We start from the raw sequence: 17,624 nt of genomic DNA on the forward strand, positions 1-17,624 counted from the left end.
TTTAACAATGTGTCCGTAAGTGACTGTGGAGGCCAATTCTGGATGCACATGTCCTTCCACAGTGGGGACATAGGTTTCCAGGCGGGAGTTGATCACGATGAGGGTTTGCCAAGCTTGCCTTCCTCTTAGCACGTTTCTCCCTTGTGTCCTGAGATCGAGTCTCTTCAAAGCCCATGACACCTTTGGTGAAGGCTGTTCTCCAACTGGAGCGCTTGCAGGCCAGTGTTTCCCAGTTGTCGGTGTTTATACTACATTTTTTTAAAAAATTGCCTTGAGAGAGTCTTTAAACCTCATTTGTTGACCACCAGCATTACGCTTTCCATTTTTAAGTTTGGAATAGAGTAGTTGCTTTGGAAGACGATCATCAGGCATCCGCACAACATACATGACCAGTCCAACGAAGTTGATGTTGAAGAATCATTGCTTCAACACTGGTGATCTTTGCTTCTTCCAGTACACTGGTATTAGTTTGCCTGTCTTCCCAAGTGATGTGTAAATTTTTTCAGAGACACCATTGATGGAATCTTTCAAGGAGTTGGAGATGGCGTTTATAAGTGGTCCATGTTTCACAAGCATACAGTAAGGTTGGTAGTACAATAGCTTTGTAAACAAGCTTCTGTTGGAAGCCGCCCAGAGTGGCTGGGGAAACCCAGCCAGATGGGCGGGGTATAAATAAATATATAAATAAATAAATAAATAATAATAATAATAATAATAATAATAATAATTTATTATTATTTTGGTTTCCCTGCGAATGTCCCGTTTCTCAAACACTCTCCACTTCAATTGGGAGAAAGCCGCACTTGCAGAGCTCAGCTCTGCAACTTCTTGTACCAGTGTGCTTGCCTACACCCCCCCCCCGCCTTTCCCACTCAGCCACCCACATCCCAGTCAGGGCTCTTGCAGCCTGCCTTTCAGGCAGACATTCAACTGGAGGGCCCCCCCCCATGGAAACGGCCCGCTGAAATCCACACCTAGAACTAAATTGGATGTGGAGAACCTTTGGCCTCCCATCAGCCCCAAAGAGCACAGCCAGTAGCCAAGGAGTACATCTGGAAGGCCAAAGGTTCCCCCACGTCTCGCCTGAATACAACGTTAGGCATGTTTTAAGCCCGTGGATTAAGAAGGACTATTGCGTTCGGGTCTTAGGCAAAGTGGAGCAGGTTATCTCCCAATTGTAGACTTCAAGTGGGGAGGGGGAAGCCCCTAAATAAAACACACAATTAAGCATATTGTAGCTTGTGTAAACCCAAAATAAAAAGGCTCACTCCTCCATTGTCTCCTGAGACAGATGGATGCCAACCATTCCTCCTTTCCTCCAAGGTCAAGAATGGCAGAACATGGTTCTTGCCCCCTGCCCCATTTTAAACACTGCAATCTTGTGAGGCAAGTTATGCCGAGATGGTGACAAGCCCAAGTTCACCCACTGAACTTCACAGCTGAGTGGGAACTTTAACCCAGCTCCGGTACTCTAACCACTATGCCACACTTACTTTCAAGCAAACCTGCATTGGGTAGTATTGTAAAATCATTTTTTCATAGAGCTGTGTAAACACACTGCATAGGAATATAACCTATGGATTTCTAGCTGAATTAACATTTTGAGATTAAGGCTTCAGAAATGCTACTATGGGGAACCCCAGCTACCAGATTCTCATGCTGTGTGCTTTCCGTGTGCTGGACTAGGCCTGGGGAAAGCATGATTAAAATATGTATGGTCCCTGTGTGCTGTTACTTGCTTCTGAAGTGACATCACATAGAAGACATCCAAATATAATGCAAATACATCTGATAAACTAAAATGGTATGTAGATTTTCTCTAAGCATACTTACAATCTTGGATATCTTGAGAATCACGTAGGATAAGGTACAGACTATGCACTTTCCCACCAAACAAACCATGGTTTGGCAAATAGGCTTAGCTCCAGCAAAAACACAGCTTCCCAAACAGATTTTGAAATTCAGCAGCTGGCCACATGGCCCGAGGAGTCACAATCCCACTGAGCATGAGAAAGGACCACAATTCAGTTCCAATAACATGCTTCAAATGCAAAAGGTCCCAGGCTCAATTTCTGGAATCTCTATTTAAAAGCATATTACTGATCAGCTGAGACAATGCTGAGCTAGAGACTAGCAGTTCAACTCAGTAAAAAGCAGCTTCATATATGATGTGCTGTTAATCACACAACACTCTGTATTGTGTTCCACCACAACCAAAGGCAGTAGTGAGCCCCTCTCACTCTCTCAAAGAAATGCCAACATATACATACAATTAATTTTTTAAAAGGACAGTGTCAGTTTTCCTGAAAGTGCTCTAGCTTCTACCCAATCCCTCAGTTACACACATACAATTACTCATTTCCCCTTAATACAGACCTTTAGATATTTAGCTGCACTGTATTTCTGAAAGCTGTTAGTATCCAGAGTACTGCTCTTAATCAACTCACAAATCATTGCAATGAACCTTGCAGCTGAAGACCTGATCACGTTTCACTGTGTTAAATATTTTATTTTTTAAATAAGACTCACAGCAGAATTACAGTATACTGTATTTCAAGTGTTACCTGTATTAAGTTCAGTTACATTCTGTTTCACTTTTCATGCGGTTTTCAAACATTAACAGGTACCTCACAAAAAAAATAAAAAAATCTTTAAAGTGAACTTTGATATCACCTGTATTTGTCGTTTCATACAATAATAAATACTCCAGTTCTCTGTTACAACATACTTGCGCTTTACAGCTTTCGGTTACAGTAGATATTTGCAATTTTGCACTACCTAAAGACGTACTACAAAACTCCTTTTTCTATACTACACCTTTAAAATGGTTTCAAACCTGCTTATTAGTCACAGCTCCCAACCACAGAATGGCAATTGCAGTTTGAGATAAAACTGGCAAGCATTTTCCAGCGAAGCCTCAGCATTGACAAAAGTCACGGTGTTCTTTTGGGAGAAATTGTCACATTTAAACTGGTTCCCAAGCAGTTTAAATTTGTAGTGTTACCTTAAGATGGTGATCTGCTAGCCACTTTAATTAATATACTGCTAACTTAAAATGGCTTGGATGTCAAATCTTGAAACATTTATTTAGATGTGCCATTAGAACAGCAGAATGTGTAGCCTACCAATTACAATTACAATGAGGCTTACTTTCTAGTAAGTTAGGAAAATTATTTTACTGATTTTAGCAGGAACTATGTGATTATATGGAGCAAAGTCTGCTGATAAGCGAACAGGATAACATACTAGTAATTTTCTGGTCAATTCAAGTAGTTTATAGACCACATTGGAGTGCCGCACACACAGTCAAATTTAGTCAAGTTCCAGTGACTTTCAAGTTTGTAAGTAGTAATCAGAACTGGGTCTTCAGGCTACAAAATTAAGGACTGTTGGCTACAATACGCAAGCCACTTTGCTCCAGAGTTCCCTCACTGATGATTGTTGGTCTATTTCAGAGTTAAGTGGGTTTTAGCTTACAAGTTTTGGATTGTAGCCTTCAGGCCACTTATTCAAGAACAGCCTCAGTGAATCGAGTTATGAGGTAACATCACATTACCACCCAGTGTCAGTGGGTCTGACTTTTAATTTAGGGCTGATTCACACAAGACATTCAAAAGGAGGAAACACAGTGTTTACATGTACGTATGTCAATTCATACATTACCCATTGACACTGTACATGAAATTGAGAACCTATTTGTACCCAACTTCTATCTGGTACAAGCCAATATGATTTATGGGGGGGAATTACATATAGCCATAGAGAGACAACACCTACTGTTTACATGAACTTTTTCAAACTTGTATTTTAAAAGTATTATGTGAACCAGCCCCAAGTATCTTTGGAACAGATAAAACCTTTGTGTGTGACTTACAGGCTACTTCTCATTCATGAATGACATCCAGATCACCCCTGTGCATTATATGAAAATGTAACAAAGGAAGAAAGTACATGAATTACCAAGTTTTGAAATCTCATAGTGACACTTCAGGGTAATGTTTTCTGCCCCCAGGTTTGCTTTTGGAAAAAAATCTATCGCTGTTAAGCATCTATGGAAGGCAACAGCAAACAAAGAATCCATGTAACTTTCAATAATTGAATCCATCAATGGGATTGAATGAGGATTCAAATCCTGCTCACACAGCCATCAAATAAGTAATGCCATCCCAGCATATTATTTCCATTCATTCACATTATCCCTTTAAAAAGCAAAATCTGAGCACATAAAATGTTATGATTTGAAGGTAGGCAGACAAGGTATGTTGTATATTGCACCAGACACTGAAATCTGACCATCACATTGCACTTTTTGATTTCAGGGTAGCTCAGTTTTTAATAGCTGAGAAGGTATTTTTCCTCTGTTGGTGGGCAGCTGCTAACCTCATTACAACCACCTGGAGGCTGTACGGGTTTCTTTCTGCTCAAGCACAGCCCCCATAAGTCAGCAGAGAGGTCTCAGTAATTCTCAATGGTTTTAAAAGAAAAAACAAAACACCCCAAATGTTTCAAACAATGCTGTTTCCCAACTCCTGTGTATTCCCATGCTTTGGGATATGAGATTGACGGATGGGAGTACTTCTGTCACATTAAGTGGTCAATGTGGGAAACAGGCCCAATACATTTAGGATTCCTCCAAAGTTTTTCAAGTAAAAGTGGAAATGTTTCACAAGTTTAAGGGTAGAGTGGTTTATAGTATAAAAATAATGACATCGTAACAAAACGAGACCTCATTTCAGCATCTCACAGAGTAAAGCTACACCAAAGAGGTGGGGTTGAAAGCACCGACTTTTGAGTGCAATTACAAAGAGAAACTTCTTACAAAGGCGCTGGCAGTGTGTGTTTCGACAATCAAACGTATGCAATTTCTAAGAATCGGACGCAGAATTTGTGCAACTTTCGACAATCTCAAACAGGTAGTGATATATATCAGTCCTCCTAGCAATATCGTACGCCGTTTCGTCCAAGTTGTTCTTGAGATTTGGCTTTAGGTAGCGATTCATGAGCAAGAGTTCGAGGGTTTCCTTGCTCTCCCGGTTCCCTGCTGCAAGGTGAAGTGGAGTCAGCAAGCCATTGGTCTGAGCATTGATATCTGCCCCATGCTGGAGCAAGAACGATGCTATCTTGGTGTTGTTCCACTTGCAGGCACTGTGCAGGGGAGTCCAGCTATCCACTGTCAAGGCATGGACATCCGAGCCATGGGCAATCAGTTCCCGTACAACTTCCAAGTGCCCGTTATAGGCAGCCCGGTGGAGAGGGGTGTAGAGATCTTCATCTTGGACATTTACTGGGGCAAGGTTTTGAGACAGGAGCCTTTGTACTGTGTTGAGCTGCGGGGGGGTGAAGAGACAAATAAGTTTCAGTAAGTCTACAAGCTAGATGCATTGCTTTTACAGAAAGAGTAGTGCTGAAGACACTGAACCAATACTTTGCTCGGCTATAAAGCTCACGGAACCTCAGTCAAATTTATTCTTTCTCAGCCTAATGTTGTTACCTGTCCTGGACTGTGTGTGATCATCACCTGAGACCCTTTCTCATGTCCCTCCCCCATTGAAAGGGCCAGAGTGTGGCAACACAGAAAAGGCCTTTTCTGCAGTGGCTCCCCGGTTTGTGGGATGTTCTCCCCAACAAGGCTTGCCTGGCTCCTTCGTACATACAGTACCTTTAGACACCAGATGAAAACTTTTCTCTTCAACCAGGCATTTGGCTCATTAACATTCTATGGCTTTTAAAATGTGTTCCTTGGGAGGGAAGTTACTGGTTTGTTTGCTTTAGTTTTTATTATGCATTTCGTGTTTTCATTTTGTATTTTTATGTTGTGAATTGCCCTGTGATCTTCAGATGAAGGGTGGTATACAAAATCATTAAGTAACTAGTAATAATGGAACACAGAGTAGACTTAGATAGGATGTTTTTGCCCCATCTCTCCTGGAAGGGCTTTGGAGCAATATACATGGGTCTTCCCTTCCTGTCTCTCTCTCCCCCCCCCCACTTTACAACTGGATGTACTGAGAGAAAGTGATTGGCCCAAGATCACCAAATAAGGTTTACGGCAGTGGGGACTTGAACCTGGGATTTGAACCTGGATAGACACTCTATCCACCACATTCCACTGGATCTCTATTGTGCAAGAGCCATTGCAGGGACAGAATGATGTAACACAAACCTATTAAGAGAAATGTTGATTATAGCACACAATAAACAAGTATATGTTTATTGGCCTTGACTTCTGTGCAAAACCACTTAAGAAACATGGGAGATGAAAGATCGAATCCCACTTCGCAACCACAGTTTTTCTGCATAGCAGGAAGCATGTTACACTTGTCACAGTGCCCCAATTCTGACAATAATCCAGGGCTTCACTAAACTTTATTTATGAAGCTAGGAATGGGCACCAGGTCTGAGCAACCCTCAGTTCCCTCACTGCACCCTGGGCTTTGATTAGATGTTCCTGGTTGGTATTCAGCCAGAAAAGGTCTTCACCGGGGTACTGTGACTTAGGGTTAAAAAATCAGGAAAACAGCTTAAAAGAATCCAGTTCTTGGATAATATTTAAGTTAGCACTCACTGTGGTGCTCATCTTTTAGTTGGGTGGGGGCCAAGGCAGGGAGGTAGGCCTACTGTACTCTTAAATGAGCTTTTTAGGAATTTTGTATTGTATATTGTTTGCTAGATCTTTGCCTTTTAATTTATTTTATCTGTTGGTATTGTAAACAATTAAAGCAGGCACCCCCAAACTTCGGCCCTCCAGATGTTTTGGACTACAATTCCCATCATTCCTGACTACTGGTCCTGTTAGCTAGGGATCATGGGAGTTGTAGGCCAAAACATCTGGAGGGCCGCAGTTTGGGGATGCCTGAATTAAAGCATTTTGAGACTTTTTTTTTTTACAAAGTGACTAACAAATGTAATGAATCGTTCATTTGTGATAATAATAAATCATCAACAACTTTGTGCCAAAGCCAGAACATGATGAGAGGAGGGAGAACGGAAAGGAAGAGCGCTCAGCTTTGGCACTCATTGTCAGCTTCATAAATCTTGAAGCCTGGAATGATTGTCCACATCAGGTTGAAGAAATTTAGATTTCTGGCACAACACACACAGCCCCAATATGAATTTCTGAAATGTGATTAAGTAATGGCTTACCCTATTTTTTTCTGCTGCCCAAAGCAGAAGCTTAGCTGGGTTGTTTTCCAGCTTCTTCTCTTGAGCCTGGTACCATTCCTCGGTTTCTTCTTCCTGATCTTCATCGTCAGAATCTCCAGACCAAAGACTCTGTGTTCCTGTGGGGATCAGGTGCCGGTGGGTCTCTAACAATTCAAGCTGGTTAAAGCTCTCGGGAAAGTCTCTATAATCTTTTGCATCCTCCTCTATGTTCTTCTCTGAGGATTTCCCACTTTCGTTCATTCTGCAGACTTGAGTTCTCAAGCCCCAATTCACACGTGAAATAGTTCCTCCTCCTCCTCCTCCTCCTCTAGCTCATTTCATTTCCTGATTGCTCATCAGCAGAATTTACAAGCACATAGAAACAGCTAACAAAGGCTAGTGGCATAGATTGCATCAACATCATGGCAACCTTTAGAGAAAGAAAAAAATAAGAAATGATGAATACAGTGACCAGTACACACACAAAAATAGAAGTTCTTAGCATTTAATACCCACACCCATACAAATTGTGGCAGTGCGGGAGTAAAAAAATGAATCCTTCTGCTCTCAAATCCCAGCTTATATCAGACCTTACGCCTCCTATGAAAGGTCAGCTATAGTGAATAGGTATTGTATAAGACGGCATTTTATGGCATCACACAAAGCTTAAGTCATTTCGTTAGATATCTTCAAGAGCATTTTGTGGAGAGACTGTGGCAATTATGTCCAAACTTAGGCCAGCAAGATTTCCTCCCTGTCCTTCCCAATCTTATTATTACTATTACTGATTCATTTACATGCCACTATCTATTTTTAAGTAAACCAAAGAAGGGGGCTTACAAATATCAAGACAACTATATAATAAAATCACAGAAAAAAATATGGTTCAAGATCACAATGAAACACAAACCAACTTAAAAGGGCTGCAAAATACATAGTCAAAACATTCCAAAAGCAGCAAAAGAGTCTTGTGGCAGTGTAAAGAGTAACCAATTTATTAGGGAACAAGTCTTAGTGGAATACAGTGCACTTCATCAGATGCATTAGACTTTATCCTGTATTATACACAACAAGTGTGCTGTGAACAGCCAGTGTGATTAACATAGTCTACTTGTTTTCTTTCCCGCCAATGTCACTGTAGACAAATCCCTGCTCCCCGAAATAACTCAATACCATAACGCATTTGATGAAATGGGACTGCGGTTCATGAAAACCTATGGCAGCCTTCCCCAACCTGCTGCCCTTTTTTTGTATTAAAACTCCCATAACGCCATTAGCCATACGAGCTAATTGAGGGACGGGGGAATATGACAGGCAACAAATGGGGGAAGGCTATCTTACACAATAGATCTGTCAATTTTTACGGTGCCACAAAGCTATTTATTATAATAAAATCAGACTCCTACAGAAGACTGCTTGAATAGAATAGTCATTGCCACCCATCTAAGAAGCAGACCGTGAGGGGATCAGTTAAAATTTTCTTGGGATGCTGTTCCAAATCCTGGGCACCACAGCCGACAAGGTCAGCTAGCTACCCATGTGCCTTGTCTCAGAGGCAGGACCTGAAGGAAGGCCTCACAAGTACAGTGGTACCTTGGTTTAAGAACAGCCCTATTTACACACTACCATTTGGTTTACAAACTCTGCAAAACCGGAAGTAGTGTCCCAGTTTGCGAACTTTACCTTGGTCTAAGAATGGAATCTGAATGGTGGAAGGGCACCAGTGGTGGGAGGCCTCATTAGGGAAAGCGCGCCTCGGTTTAAGAACAATTTCGGTTTAAGAATGGACTTCTGGAACAGACTAAGTTCGTAAACCGAGGTACCACTGTAGAGCAAATATACGATCTCAACTTGAAGAACGTCCCTCAAATATTCCATTACAAAAGCCATTGCTGCAACGAAGTGATGTAACAAAGGCATACAATACGATCAACTGGTAAATGGAAATTATTGAGCACATTTTGGATTAAGCACCCACTCATTGTTTTCAGTAGCTGGTCAGCAAATCAAGAGCAGCAGAGGAGGAGTGGTCCAGGAGCATGGAGACAAGTGGGCGGACTCCTACTCACTCAGTTACAGTGGAGAGGTGTGATTCTTGCACACACTCCGTGCCTGCGCCCATGGCAACTTCCCATGTGGGATAAGCTACCATCAGACTCAGTGGGAATCTCACTGAATGGGGTTTGCTCCCAAGTAGAGGCATTTGGATTTGCAGCCTTATGTGTGAGTAGCTCCTATTGAACTCAGCAGGTCTGATATCCAAGTAAGCATGCATAGGATCAGGCAAGGGTGGTCAGATGCAAAAGGACAGGGCCCCCCTCACCTTTAGCAATTGTGTAGAAGAGGGATTTCAGCAGGTGCAGCTTGTCACCCAAACTTCACACACTAAAATACCCTCTTCTACACACTGGAAGATGAATGGTCCTCTTTTGCAGCTGGCTGCCCTAGTTCAGACCACAGAAGCCTGTACCTGGCTTTCCATGTTGTAAACAAAAACTATATCAAGCCTCAACATGCAAAACAATGACCTAAGAATTGCTCAAGGCTCTACCAGAAAGAAAGCTCTTTGGGTTGCAACCTTCACATTACAGTACTTATGCCAGAGCTAAAAACTTCACTGTACTCTTTTCGGTGCCTGCTAAATACATTGTTTACACATGCCGTCCCAGGTGCTTAGAAATGCTGACGTGTGTTTTGATCTGATTTAGTGTTCTAACTTTTTGCATGTTATAATGTATGGTAAATGTTCTGATTTTATGCTCTCCGTAAACCACTTTAAGGTTTGTTACTTTGTGCGTAAAATAAAGCGGTGTATAAATTTTAAGAGCTAAAATAAAATAAAAGATACCCAGCTGCATCCTGGTTTCCAAGGAAACTGACATTTGTGCTCCTCCGCTTGCAAAATCCCACTACTCGCTGCAGCAACTCCCGTGTACCCTTACCTGGAGCAAGAACTACCATTGCACTCAGCGAGGCTTAGCAAACACATGCCGTGATTCTCCTTTTTGCAACAAGCTGCAGCGCTCCAGAACCAGAAGCATCAGGTTTCCAAAGGCTGGCAAAATAAAAAGCAATTCATTAACCCATCATATTTCAAAAATAATAATGATTATTAATATTCCCCCTTTTTTTGCAAGCGGCGCCCGAAAGACGGAGCCCCTCGGCCGGAGGACCCAGCTGGAACCTCCGCAGGGCTATCGGAGCAGCCGGTCTGGGAAGCGCCGCGAGGAAAACTCACCCCCGCCTCCAGCACGGGGGAAGGGGCGGGGCCAATGAATGACCGCCAGCAACCCCAGGCGCCAGGGGACTTCCGGTCTTCCTCGGGCCTTCGTGTCACTCTTTCACCCTTGCTACGGCTGCGCAGTGGGGATTGCCTGCAGTGCTTGGGGGACCGGGTTTAGAGGAGGAGAGGGGGCGTGACGTGACGCGTGCATTGGGTACGAAGGGAAAGGAGGAGCCAGCTCGGAGGCGGGGGCGGGGTTCAGGACGCTGTCGCGAGATGGGCCTCACCTTGCGCGTGCGCGCCCGGAAAGGGGCGGGGTTATTTCTCTCGCCCCCCCCCCCATAGCGGCGGCGCTATGGAAACTGGAGGCGTTGCGTCGTAGGCTGCGCGCCTGTAAGGAGGGTAAGAGCGCGGGAAGCGGTGCGCCGCGTGAGGCGGCACCAGGGGAGCTGGGTCTCCGGTAGAGGCTGCGGCCTGGTCCGCCCGTTCCCGCCCCCCCCCCGGCGGGAGGGGCGCGCGGGAGAAGTTTCGCTTTTAAAGTAGAATTCAGACATCTTCCCCATCCCCCACCCCCAAAATAGCCTGCGCCTCCAGGGAAAGAAAGGAAATAATTGGACCATAAAAGGGTCTCTTCCCACGCGCAGAAGGCTGCGTGTCTTGCGTAATAGGCTTGTTCCATTGGTCCCTTCCTCACGTCAAGGCTGCAGTAGATTCCATAGAAGTGTAAGGGTCCACGGAAGTCGTCTAGTCGAGCCCCCTGCAATGCAGGACTCTCTTGCCCAATACGGGGCTGGAACTCATGGCCCTGACTGAGATTTAAGAGCCTCGCGCTCTAGTACCGACCGAGCTACCCCAGGAGTCGTTTTCTGCCCATAGAGGATGTTGCCTGCCATGTCTCTCTCCATCAGTCTCTGCTTTGGCAAGTGCCTCTTTCCGGGGAAAAAAACAGCTGGTGTTTCTGTTTGGGTGTGATCAATCTATCATCCCAGGACTTAAGCAGAAGAGGCTTGTTTGTTTGTTGCCTTGGTTAGCCTCCTTACCATACACTGGCCGAAAGTGGCTTACCTAAAGGCCAGTTAAGAACATTTGATGGAAATCTAAAAGCACAGCTGAACAGATAAAAGTGCCAGAAGAGGTCACAGAGTGTGTATGGAGGGGGAAGGAAGCACCCAGAAGGCCTGATCTTGTATTTACATCTTCCTCACCTCATGTGGTGGTTGCCCACTGACTGTCTCTCTTCATGATGTAGTGTTCTGGCTGCGCTGCTTCCTGAATAAGCCTCTGGCATCACATTGATCATTTGATCACCCTTCACGTTAAGATTAAGTTGAATTAGCTGCCCATAGTGGAGGTTGCCTGCTGTGTACAGTATCTGCTAATCAAGTATCTGGAATTCCATGGGCTGTGGTCATTAAATCACGCCTCATGCCAACATCTCAGCAGAATCATCTACCTACATGGGAAGTTGCTTGCTGTGTCCATGCATGAGTGGATTATCAGTGATGTTACCCTAGTTTTGCAGTGTTTATCCTTTTAGGGTCTGCTTTGTTGTCCTTTTGGTTCCAGGCAAAATAATTTTAAAAAGAAACTAACAGGCCTTTTGGACTTAATTTTAGCCCTGATTATTGTTATTAATCTGGATCTTACTATTTTGTTGCCTTTTTAGTCTGTCTGTTTTACAATCATTTTTATTTGTTTTACCTATATTTTATTGTTTCAGGGTTTTTTCTTTTAGGTAAACGACTCTGGGAATACCTACCGTATTGAATGATGTTTTAGTTTTTTTATAATAGACAAGCAAATAATGTTTCATTTGTTGGAGCAAAACTCAATAGATGTGCTTCCAAAATACTTAAACAACACTTCACTTGAATTACGTGTTTGCATCACTTGAATTCAGCATTATGGAAACGGAAAGAAGCTACTCAATTTGCTTCTTTCTCTTCCTGTTGTGTTTTTGCAGGATACAGTAGCAAGACACTGCTAGTATTTGCTGCAAAAGCATGACTCATCCTATATAATAAAGTGCAAGTGTCTCTGCGCCCAAGTTTTCCGTGTGTCCCGTTTTCCGTGCTAATGCGCATGTGCTACAGGGACACGGATTGGACAGCAGAGACTGCACGCGCGCACTCCCCCCCCTGCCTCCTCCAACCGCCGCTCCCGGCCGGACACCGCCTCACTGCAGGGCACGTCAGGGAAGCAAGGGTGGAGGCCGGCGGAGGCCTCCTCCTCACAACCCTCCCTGGCCCGTGAGAGGAGCGGCGGGAGGCCGCGAAGCAGTGGCAGCGAGGTAGGCATTTGTGTCCCGCGTCCTTCCTGTCGGCGGCTGGGGGAGAGGAAGGAAGGAGTAGCGCTTTCTCCTCCGTTCCTGTCCCCCTGCCGCCAACAGCAAGGACAGGTCCCAGGGTTTGGAGAAGCGCTGCGCAAGCGCTTCTCCGAACCCCAGGATGTTCTAGCGCCCGTTATTGAACGGGATGAAATACACTAGTGAGAAATAAAACACATGTCCTTTTTCCCTCTGCAGAAGGAAATGAAGTAGTTTTTATTCAGCATGAGATTATTTCCTCAAAAAAGACCAGTAGTGTTTTGCTGCTGCTTCCTGCAAAGGCCCAATGTAAAGGGAGAAAAACTAATCTTTACTTCCACCCCCAAGTTTTCTGCGATAGAAAAGAACAAAAAACAATCCCAACAACTGCCACTGTCAACCTCTACAGAGGATGGAGAAGAAAAGAATTCAATGTTTTCTCAAAAAGCAAGCATGATTTTTGGTGAATGCTTCGAGGTGCTTGTCATTGGTCAGGAGGCAGGTGCAGTTAAACTTTGCTAATGAGTTGATCATTCCATTAGGTCATTCTGCCATTCTCTATGCCAGGATCCCAGAATGGAGGAGGATTCCCATTCTCACTGTATGATTCATAGTGCCTTTCAGATCTTTCTGGGGACAGGTAATTCTGCCTCAGTCCATTCCAGAGAATGTGTTTGGATAGATAAGTTACTATAGATACCAAGATTGCAGTAGAATTGCATGATCTCAAAAGAGGAATGCCAGTCGAAATTTTGAGTCACCACGCCAGGCTCAAGCCTTAGCTTGTCTTCCTCCCTAGGTGGGGCTGTTACTTTTCAAGGTGAGGCTTCAAAGAAATGAACAGAAAGACCAGTAATTTCTTTATGACCAACAGAAAACCAACATTGTCACAAATACCAAGTTTATGTGTTCTTAGGGCTGCAGGTTTTCTAAAGGAAACTTAGAGGGACTTTCTTTTGTGTGTAGACAACATGCATAGGCCATGCTGATTATGACTTTATGGTGTTATTGTAACAAATATTAAAGAAGTTTCAATGCAAAGCAGTTGTATGCATGTTTACTCAGGAGAAAGTCCCAACTGTTTCAGTGGAGCTAAGTGTCTTTAGAGCTGCAATCTTAAGTTTAGTATTCATTACACGTTCCTTAAATAAACAAGCAGCTATGACTGAGGTCACCGTAGGTAAGTAAGATGCATGAGTGGAGTTCCCCTTCAGATGGACTTCCCCTCCTCCTCCCCATGCACCCCCAGATTCTGCTCTGGAGCAGATTTTGAGGGTGCAGGGACAGCTGTATGGGAAAAGAGGGAGAAATTGCTGTATTTTTCCATGTATAAGACAAGGTTTTTTGCTAAAAATAATTAGTAAAAAATTGGGGGTCGTCTTGTACACGGAACATGGGCATCTGGGGGATTTAAAAAATATTTAAGCATATGTCCGGGATTTTGGCTTGGGGCGGGTTGAGACCCTGCTGCCATCTCTCCTCCCCCCCACTCCCGGTTGCATGCTGGCGACTGGCTCGCCTCCTGAAGCCCCTGCTGGCTCGACCACTGGCTCGATAGCAGCTGCTACCGCCGCCACTGAGACCTGCCTCAGGTACCTCTCCTTGCCCTTCTTTCCTTTTTTCCCTCTTCCCCTCTCAAACTCCCACCCTGCCCCCAGCCCACTCACCAGCTTCCTCAGCTCAGTTTGCTTGATGGCATGGCCCGGCGCAGAGTGGGCGCTGCCTTCCCCTGGCTCTTCCTTGGCATCCGCTTGGGAGCCTGCTTCTCGGCAGCAGCAGCTGCCACCAAGGGAGAGCATGTGGTGCTCCCCCCCCCCCCCCGGCGCTGCCTTAGATTATGCACCACGGTGCACTGCATGCCCCTCATGCTGGAAACTTTTGAGGGCGATTGCTCCAAAAACGATCAACAACTTGCCGCCGCCAGTCATCCAGATTTTCACTTCTATTTTAGGGTTTCATTTTCTTAATTTAATAGGGGTCGTCTTATACATGGAAAAATACGGTATGTTGAGCAAGTGGAGGTCTATCAGGTATGTGCAAGAGTAGCATTGAATGCTTCTGCACTGCCTTTTCTGTGAGCCTCATTGAGTAGAAAAGCAATATGTATGTGTTAAAAATCCACAAGTACAGTGGTACCTCTGGTTACGAACTTAATTCGTTCCGGAGGTCCGTTCTTAACCTGAAACTGTTCTTAACCTGAGCTATCACTTTAGCTAATGGGGCCTGCCGCTGCTGCTGTGAAATTTCCGTTCTCCTCCTGGGGCAAAGTTCGCAACCTGAGGTATTAACTTCCAGGTTAGCAGAGTCTGCAACCCAAAGTGTTTGTAACCCGAGGTGTTTGTAACCTGAGGTACGACTGTATCAGTTTTATACTGTACTTTGCCTATAGATTGTCATTGAGTGCTTTCCTCTTTTGGATGTTACTCTTAGGTCCTGACTCTGAATCTCATTTTTTTCAGTCTCTTAATGTTCAATGGTACAGCTGCACTATTGAACTCTGAGGAGTCCCGTGGGTTTGGTGCACCGGTGCGATTGCAGAGATGAAGCCTGCTACTTCCATGTAAGTCCTCTGCTAATATTTTGTCTCCCTTTGTGTGAATCCTTTTATAGAACTGAGTCTGTATGGTTGTAGAATTCAGGGAGTGCAACTTCCGACTTTTGCAAAATGCTTCATTGCAATTAATCCAGAATGCGGCAGCTAGACTACCAGTAGTGACTGGGAGTGGCCGCCGGGACCACATTATTATTATTATTATTATTATTATTATTATTATTATTATTATTATTATTATTATTATATCACATTGTAACAGTGTTTTGTTCCCCCCCCCCCAATTAGGGATGATGAAGAAAATGCTACATTTAAAATTTTAGTTGCTACCGACATTCATCTTGGGTACTTGGAGAAGGATGCTGCACGTGGAAATGATACGTTTGTAACATTTGATGAAATATTGAAACTTGCTCAAGATAATGAGGCAAGGCAGTTTTATAACACTTTGTAAGGTTAGCATCAAGGGACCAGTATTTTCTAGAAATCAATGTTTTAATGTGCCAACTGCTTTCTGTGTAGCCTGTAGTCCATGTCATTGTGTAGGTCAGGGATGGGGAACTTGTGTCCCTTAGATTGTTGTTGAACTGCAGCTTCCCTCACCCCTCTGGTCCACTGGGCCATCTGACTGATGCTGAAGGGAGCTGGATTTAACACAGGTTCCTCATTCTGAGTGCCTTCAACCATAAGCAAAGATTGGAATAGTAATGAAGGGCTACACGTGGCAGGATATTTTACTTAAATGGCTTCAGAGATGTGATGTGTTGCGGAAAATGTTCATAAATTGTTAAAATACAGATGGGGACATTATGGGAATAGTAATGTGGTTCTGTCAATGCATCAGTTTCTTGAACTTTCACTTTAACATAAAATGTATTATAGCTGATATTTCAAAATGAATATATTAATTTTCAAACTTAAATATTTGTTAGAGACTCAGTATAAATTCCTGAATAAATTTGCCCTTTTATGTACTGTTCTCTGTTTAATGACTTTTTTGAGGCTAATCAGTGCTGGAAAAGCAAGATTAATTTTGATTATTTAGATTTTGTTTGCACTGTAAATTGCTTTTAGGTAACAAAAAACTACTCAGAGACATTTAGCTGTTTAATATGATTTATATAATATTATTATGAATAATAAATACAATAATGTAATACTGCCAATTTATTTATTTATTAATACTCTTTGCAAAGGTATATGGTTTTTACAAAACTGAAGTAAAAAATTATAAATGGAAATGGTTTTCAATATTTTAAAATAACTTTTCCCTTTCCTTTTTATAGGTGGATTTTCTTTTATTAGGAGGAGATCTCTTTCATGAAAACAAACCTTCCAGAAAAACATTACATACTTGCTTAGAATTATTAAGGAAATACTGTATGGGCGACCGTCCTATACAGTTTGAAATTCTGAGTGACCAGTCAGTTAATTTTGGTTTTAGCAAGTAGGTATCTTTATGATAAAACTGACTATTATAGTTGTAATGTTTTCTAAATAGAGTTTAATAAATGATAATAATTATTCTGTGGCCATCATTCATTTATAGCATGTTTCAGTGTAAAAAGTGATGACTTGAGCAGTGATATTTCTGTTCATAAATTGCCTTAAACTTTGCTCTCCTGCTCAGGTTTCCTTGGGTGAACTACCAAGATGGCAACCTCAACATTTCTATTCCAGTTTTTAGTATTCATGGCAACCATGATGATCCAACAGGGGTAAGAATGTTATACAAAAGTTGAAAACCAGTAGGCTAAATGAATTATTGGATATGACAAACCTTCAGAAGATTAGTAAAGAGTTTAAACATGAGAATCCAGGAAACATTTACGCATTGATGTCCTTACAGTACAGCCCTAATAATGTTTACTGGTACTTAGAAGTAAGTCCTATTGAGGTCATTGGGGCTTCCAGGTAATTTGGGTTAGGATTGTAGCCTTAGTGAGATTGCAACATTGGTGCCTAGGTAAACTAGTACTGTCTTAATTCTTGTATGAAACGGATATGGTGGCTAACACTGTAATTTTGAAATAGTTGCATTGAGGTTTTTAAATGATTTATGCTTTTTAAGAAGGTATAAACTTGTTACATAAGGTGCTGAAAATGCGGTTGATGTGGCCTAGGGTAAAACATAATTTTTAATGGCATAAACATGCACACTTACCATGTAATCAATTTTAGTTTATCCTCTTAAGGTCCACAAATATATTAGTACTTAGCATTTTTAATATCTTTTATGTCTACATATATCTCTTTCCATTGTTTGTGTCCTATTGATGGCCTGAAGAAGGAGGGAGAAGAATCAAGTCCACTTTACAAAAGCTTTCTTCCCTAGATGCCTAGCCCTAGAGGCTGTTATAGGCACCAGGCTAGTAGCTATTTACAAGCCTAGTTTAGCTGAT

General features: G+C 42.9%; 2 protein-coding genes across 5 annotated transcripts in view; one reads left to right on the plus strand and one right to left on the minus strand.

The window, feature by feature from the left end:
* Positions 1 to 4,670: 4,670 nt before the first annotated feature.
* Positions 4,671 to 10,511, minus strand: ANKRD49 (ankyrin repeat domain 49). Of its 2 annotated transcripts, XM_035114650.2 has the most exons (4): positions 10,382 to 10,511; positions 10,086 to 10,198; positions 7,144 to 7,573; positions 4,671 to 5,327 (listed from the first exon to the last, which is right to left on the minus strand). In XM_035114650.2, exons 3-4 carry the CDS (start codon positions 7,402 to 7,404, stop codon positions 4,866 to 4,868), a joined length of 723 nt encoding a protein of 240 aa, XP_034970541.1. In that variant the 5' UTR covers positions 7,405 to 7,573; positions 10,086 to 10,198; positions 10,382 to 10,511; the 3' UTR covers positions 4,671 to 4,865. The 2 variants fall into 2 exon arrangements, with proteins under 2 accessions (XP_034970541.1, XP_034970540.1); XM_035114649.2 differs by lacking the exon at positions 10,382 to 10,511 and having other exon boundaries at positions 10,086 to 10,353.
* A 166-nt stretch (positions 10,512 to 10,677) lies between these two features.
* The window catches only part of MRE11 (MRE11 homolog, double strand break repair nuclease), a 29,043-nt gene continuing 22,096 nt past the window's right edge, over positions 10,678 to 17,624 (plus strand). Inside the window, exons 1-5 of one of the 3 annotated variants that reach the window (XM_035114645.2) lie at positions 10,678 to 10,768; positions 15,131 to 15,231; positions 15,511 to 15,649; positions 16,509 to 16,669; positions 16,853 to 16,940. In XM_035114645.2, coding sequence (XP_034970536.1) covers positions 15,212 to 15,231; positions 15,511 to 15,649; positions 16,509 to 16,669; positions 16,853 to 16,940 — 408 coding nt within the window. In that variant the 5' untranslated portion in view covers positions 10,678 to 10,768; positions 15,131 to 15,211. Of the gene's footprint in view, positions 10,769 to 15,130; positions 15,232 to 15,510; positions 15,678 to 16,508; positions 16,670 to 16,852; positions 16,941 to 17,624 lie in introns of those variants that run through there. The other 2 variants (XM_035114646.2, XM_035114647.2) reach the window with 2 other exon arrangements.

Source organism: Zootoca vivipara, chromosome 4, assembly GCF_963506605.1.
Source record: "Zootoca vivipara chromosome 4, rZooViv1.1, whole genome shotgun sequence".
NCBI classification, from domain to species: domain Eukaryota; kingdom Metazoa; phylum Chordata; class Lepidosauria; order Squamata; family Lacertidae; genus Zootoca; species Zootoca vivipara.

What these genes read in the sequence shown, in the direction of transcription:
- ANKRD49 (XM_035114650.2), bottom strand. Translation starts at nt 7,404, where the DNA reads ATGAACGAAAGTGGGAAATCCTCAGAGAAGAACATAGAGGAGGATGCA. An exon ending in GGGCAGCAGAAAAAAATAGG is followed by an intron (nt 5,328 to 7,143) that starts GTAAGCCATTAC and finishes ACCCCCCCGCAG; the next exon opens with CTCAACACAGTACAAAGGCT.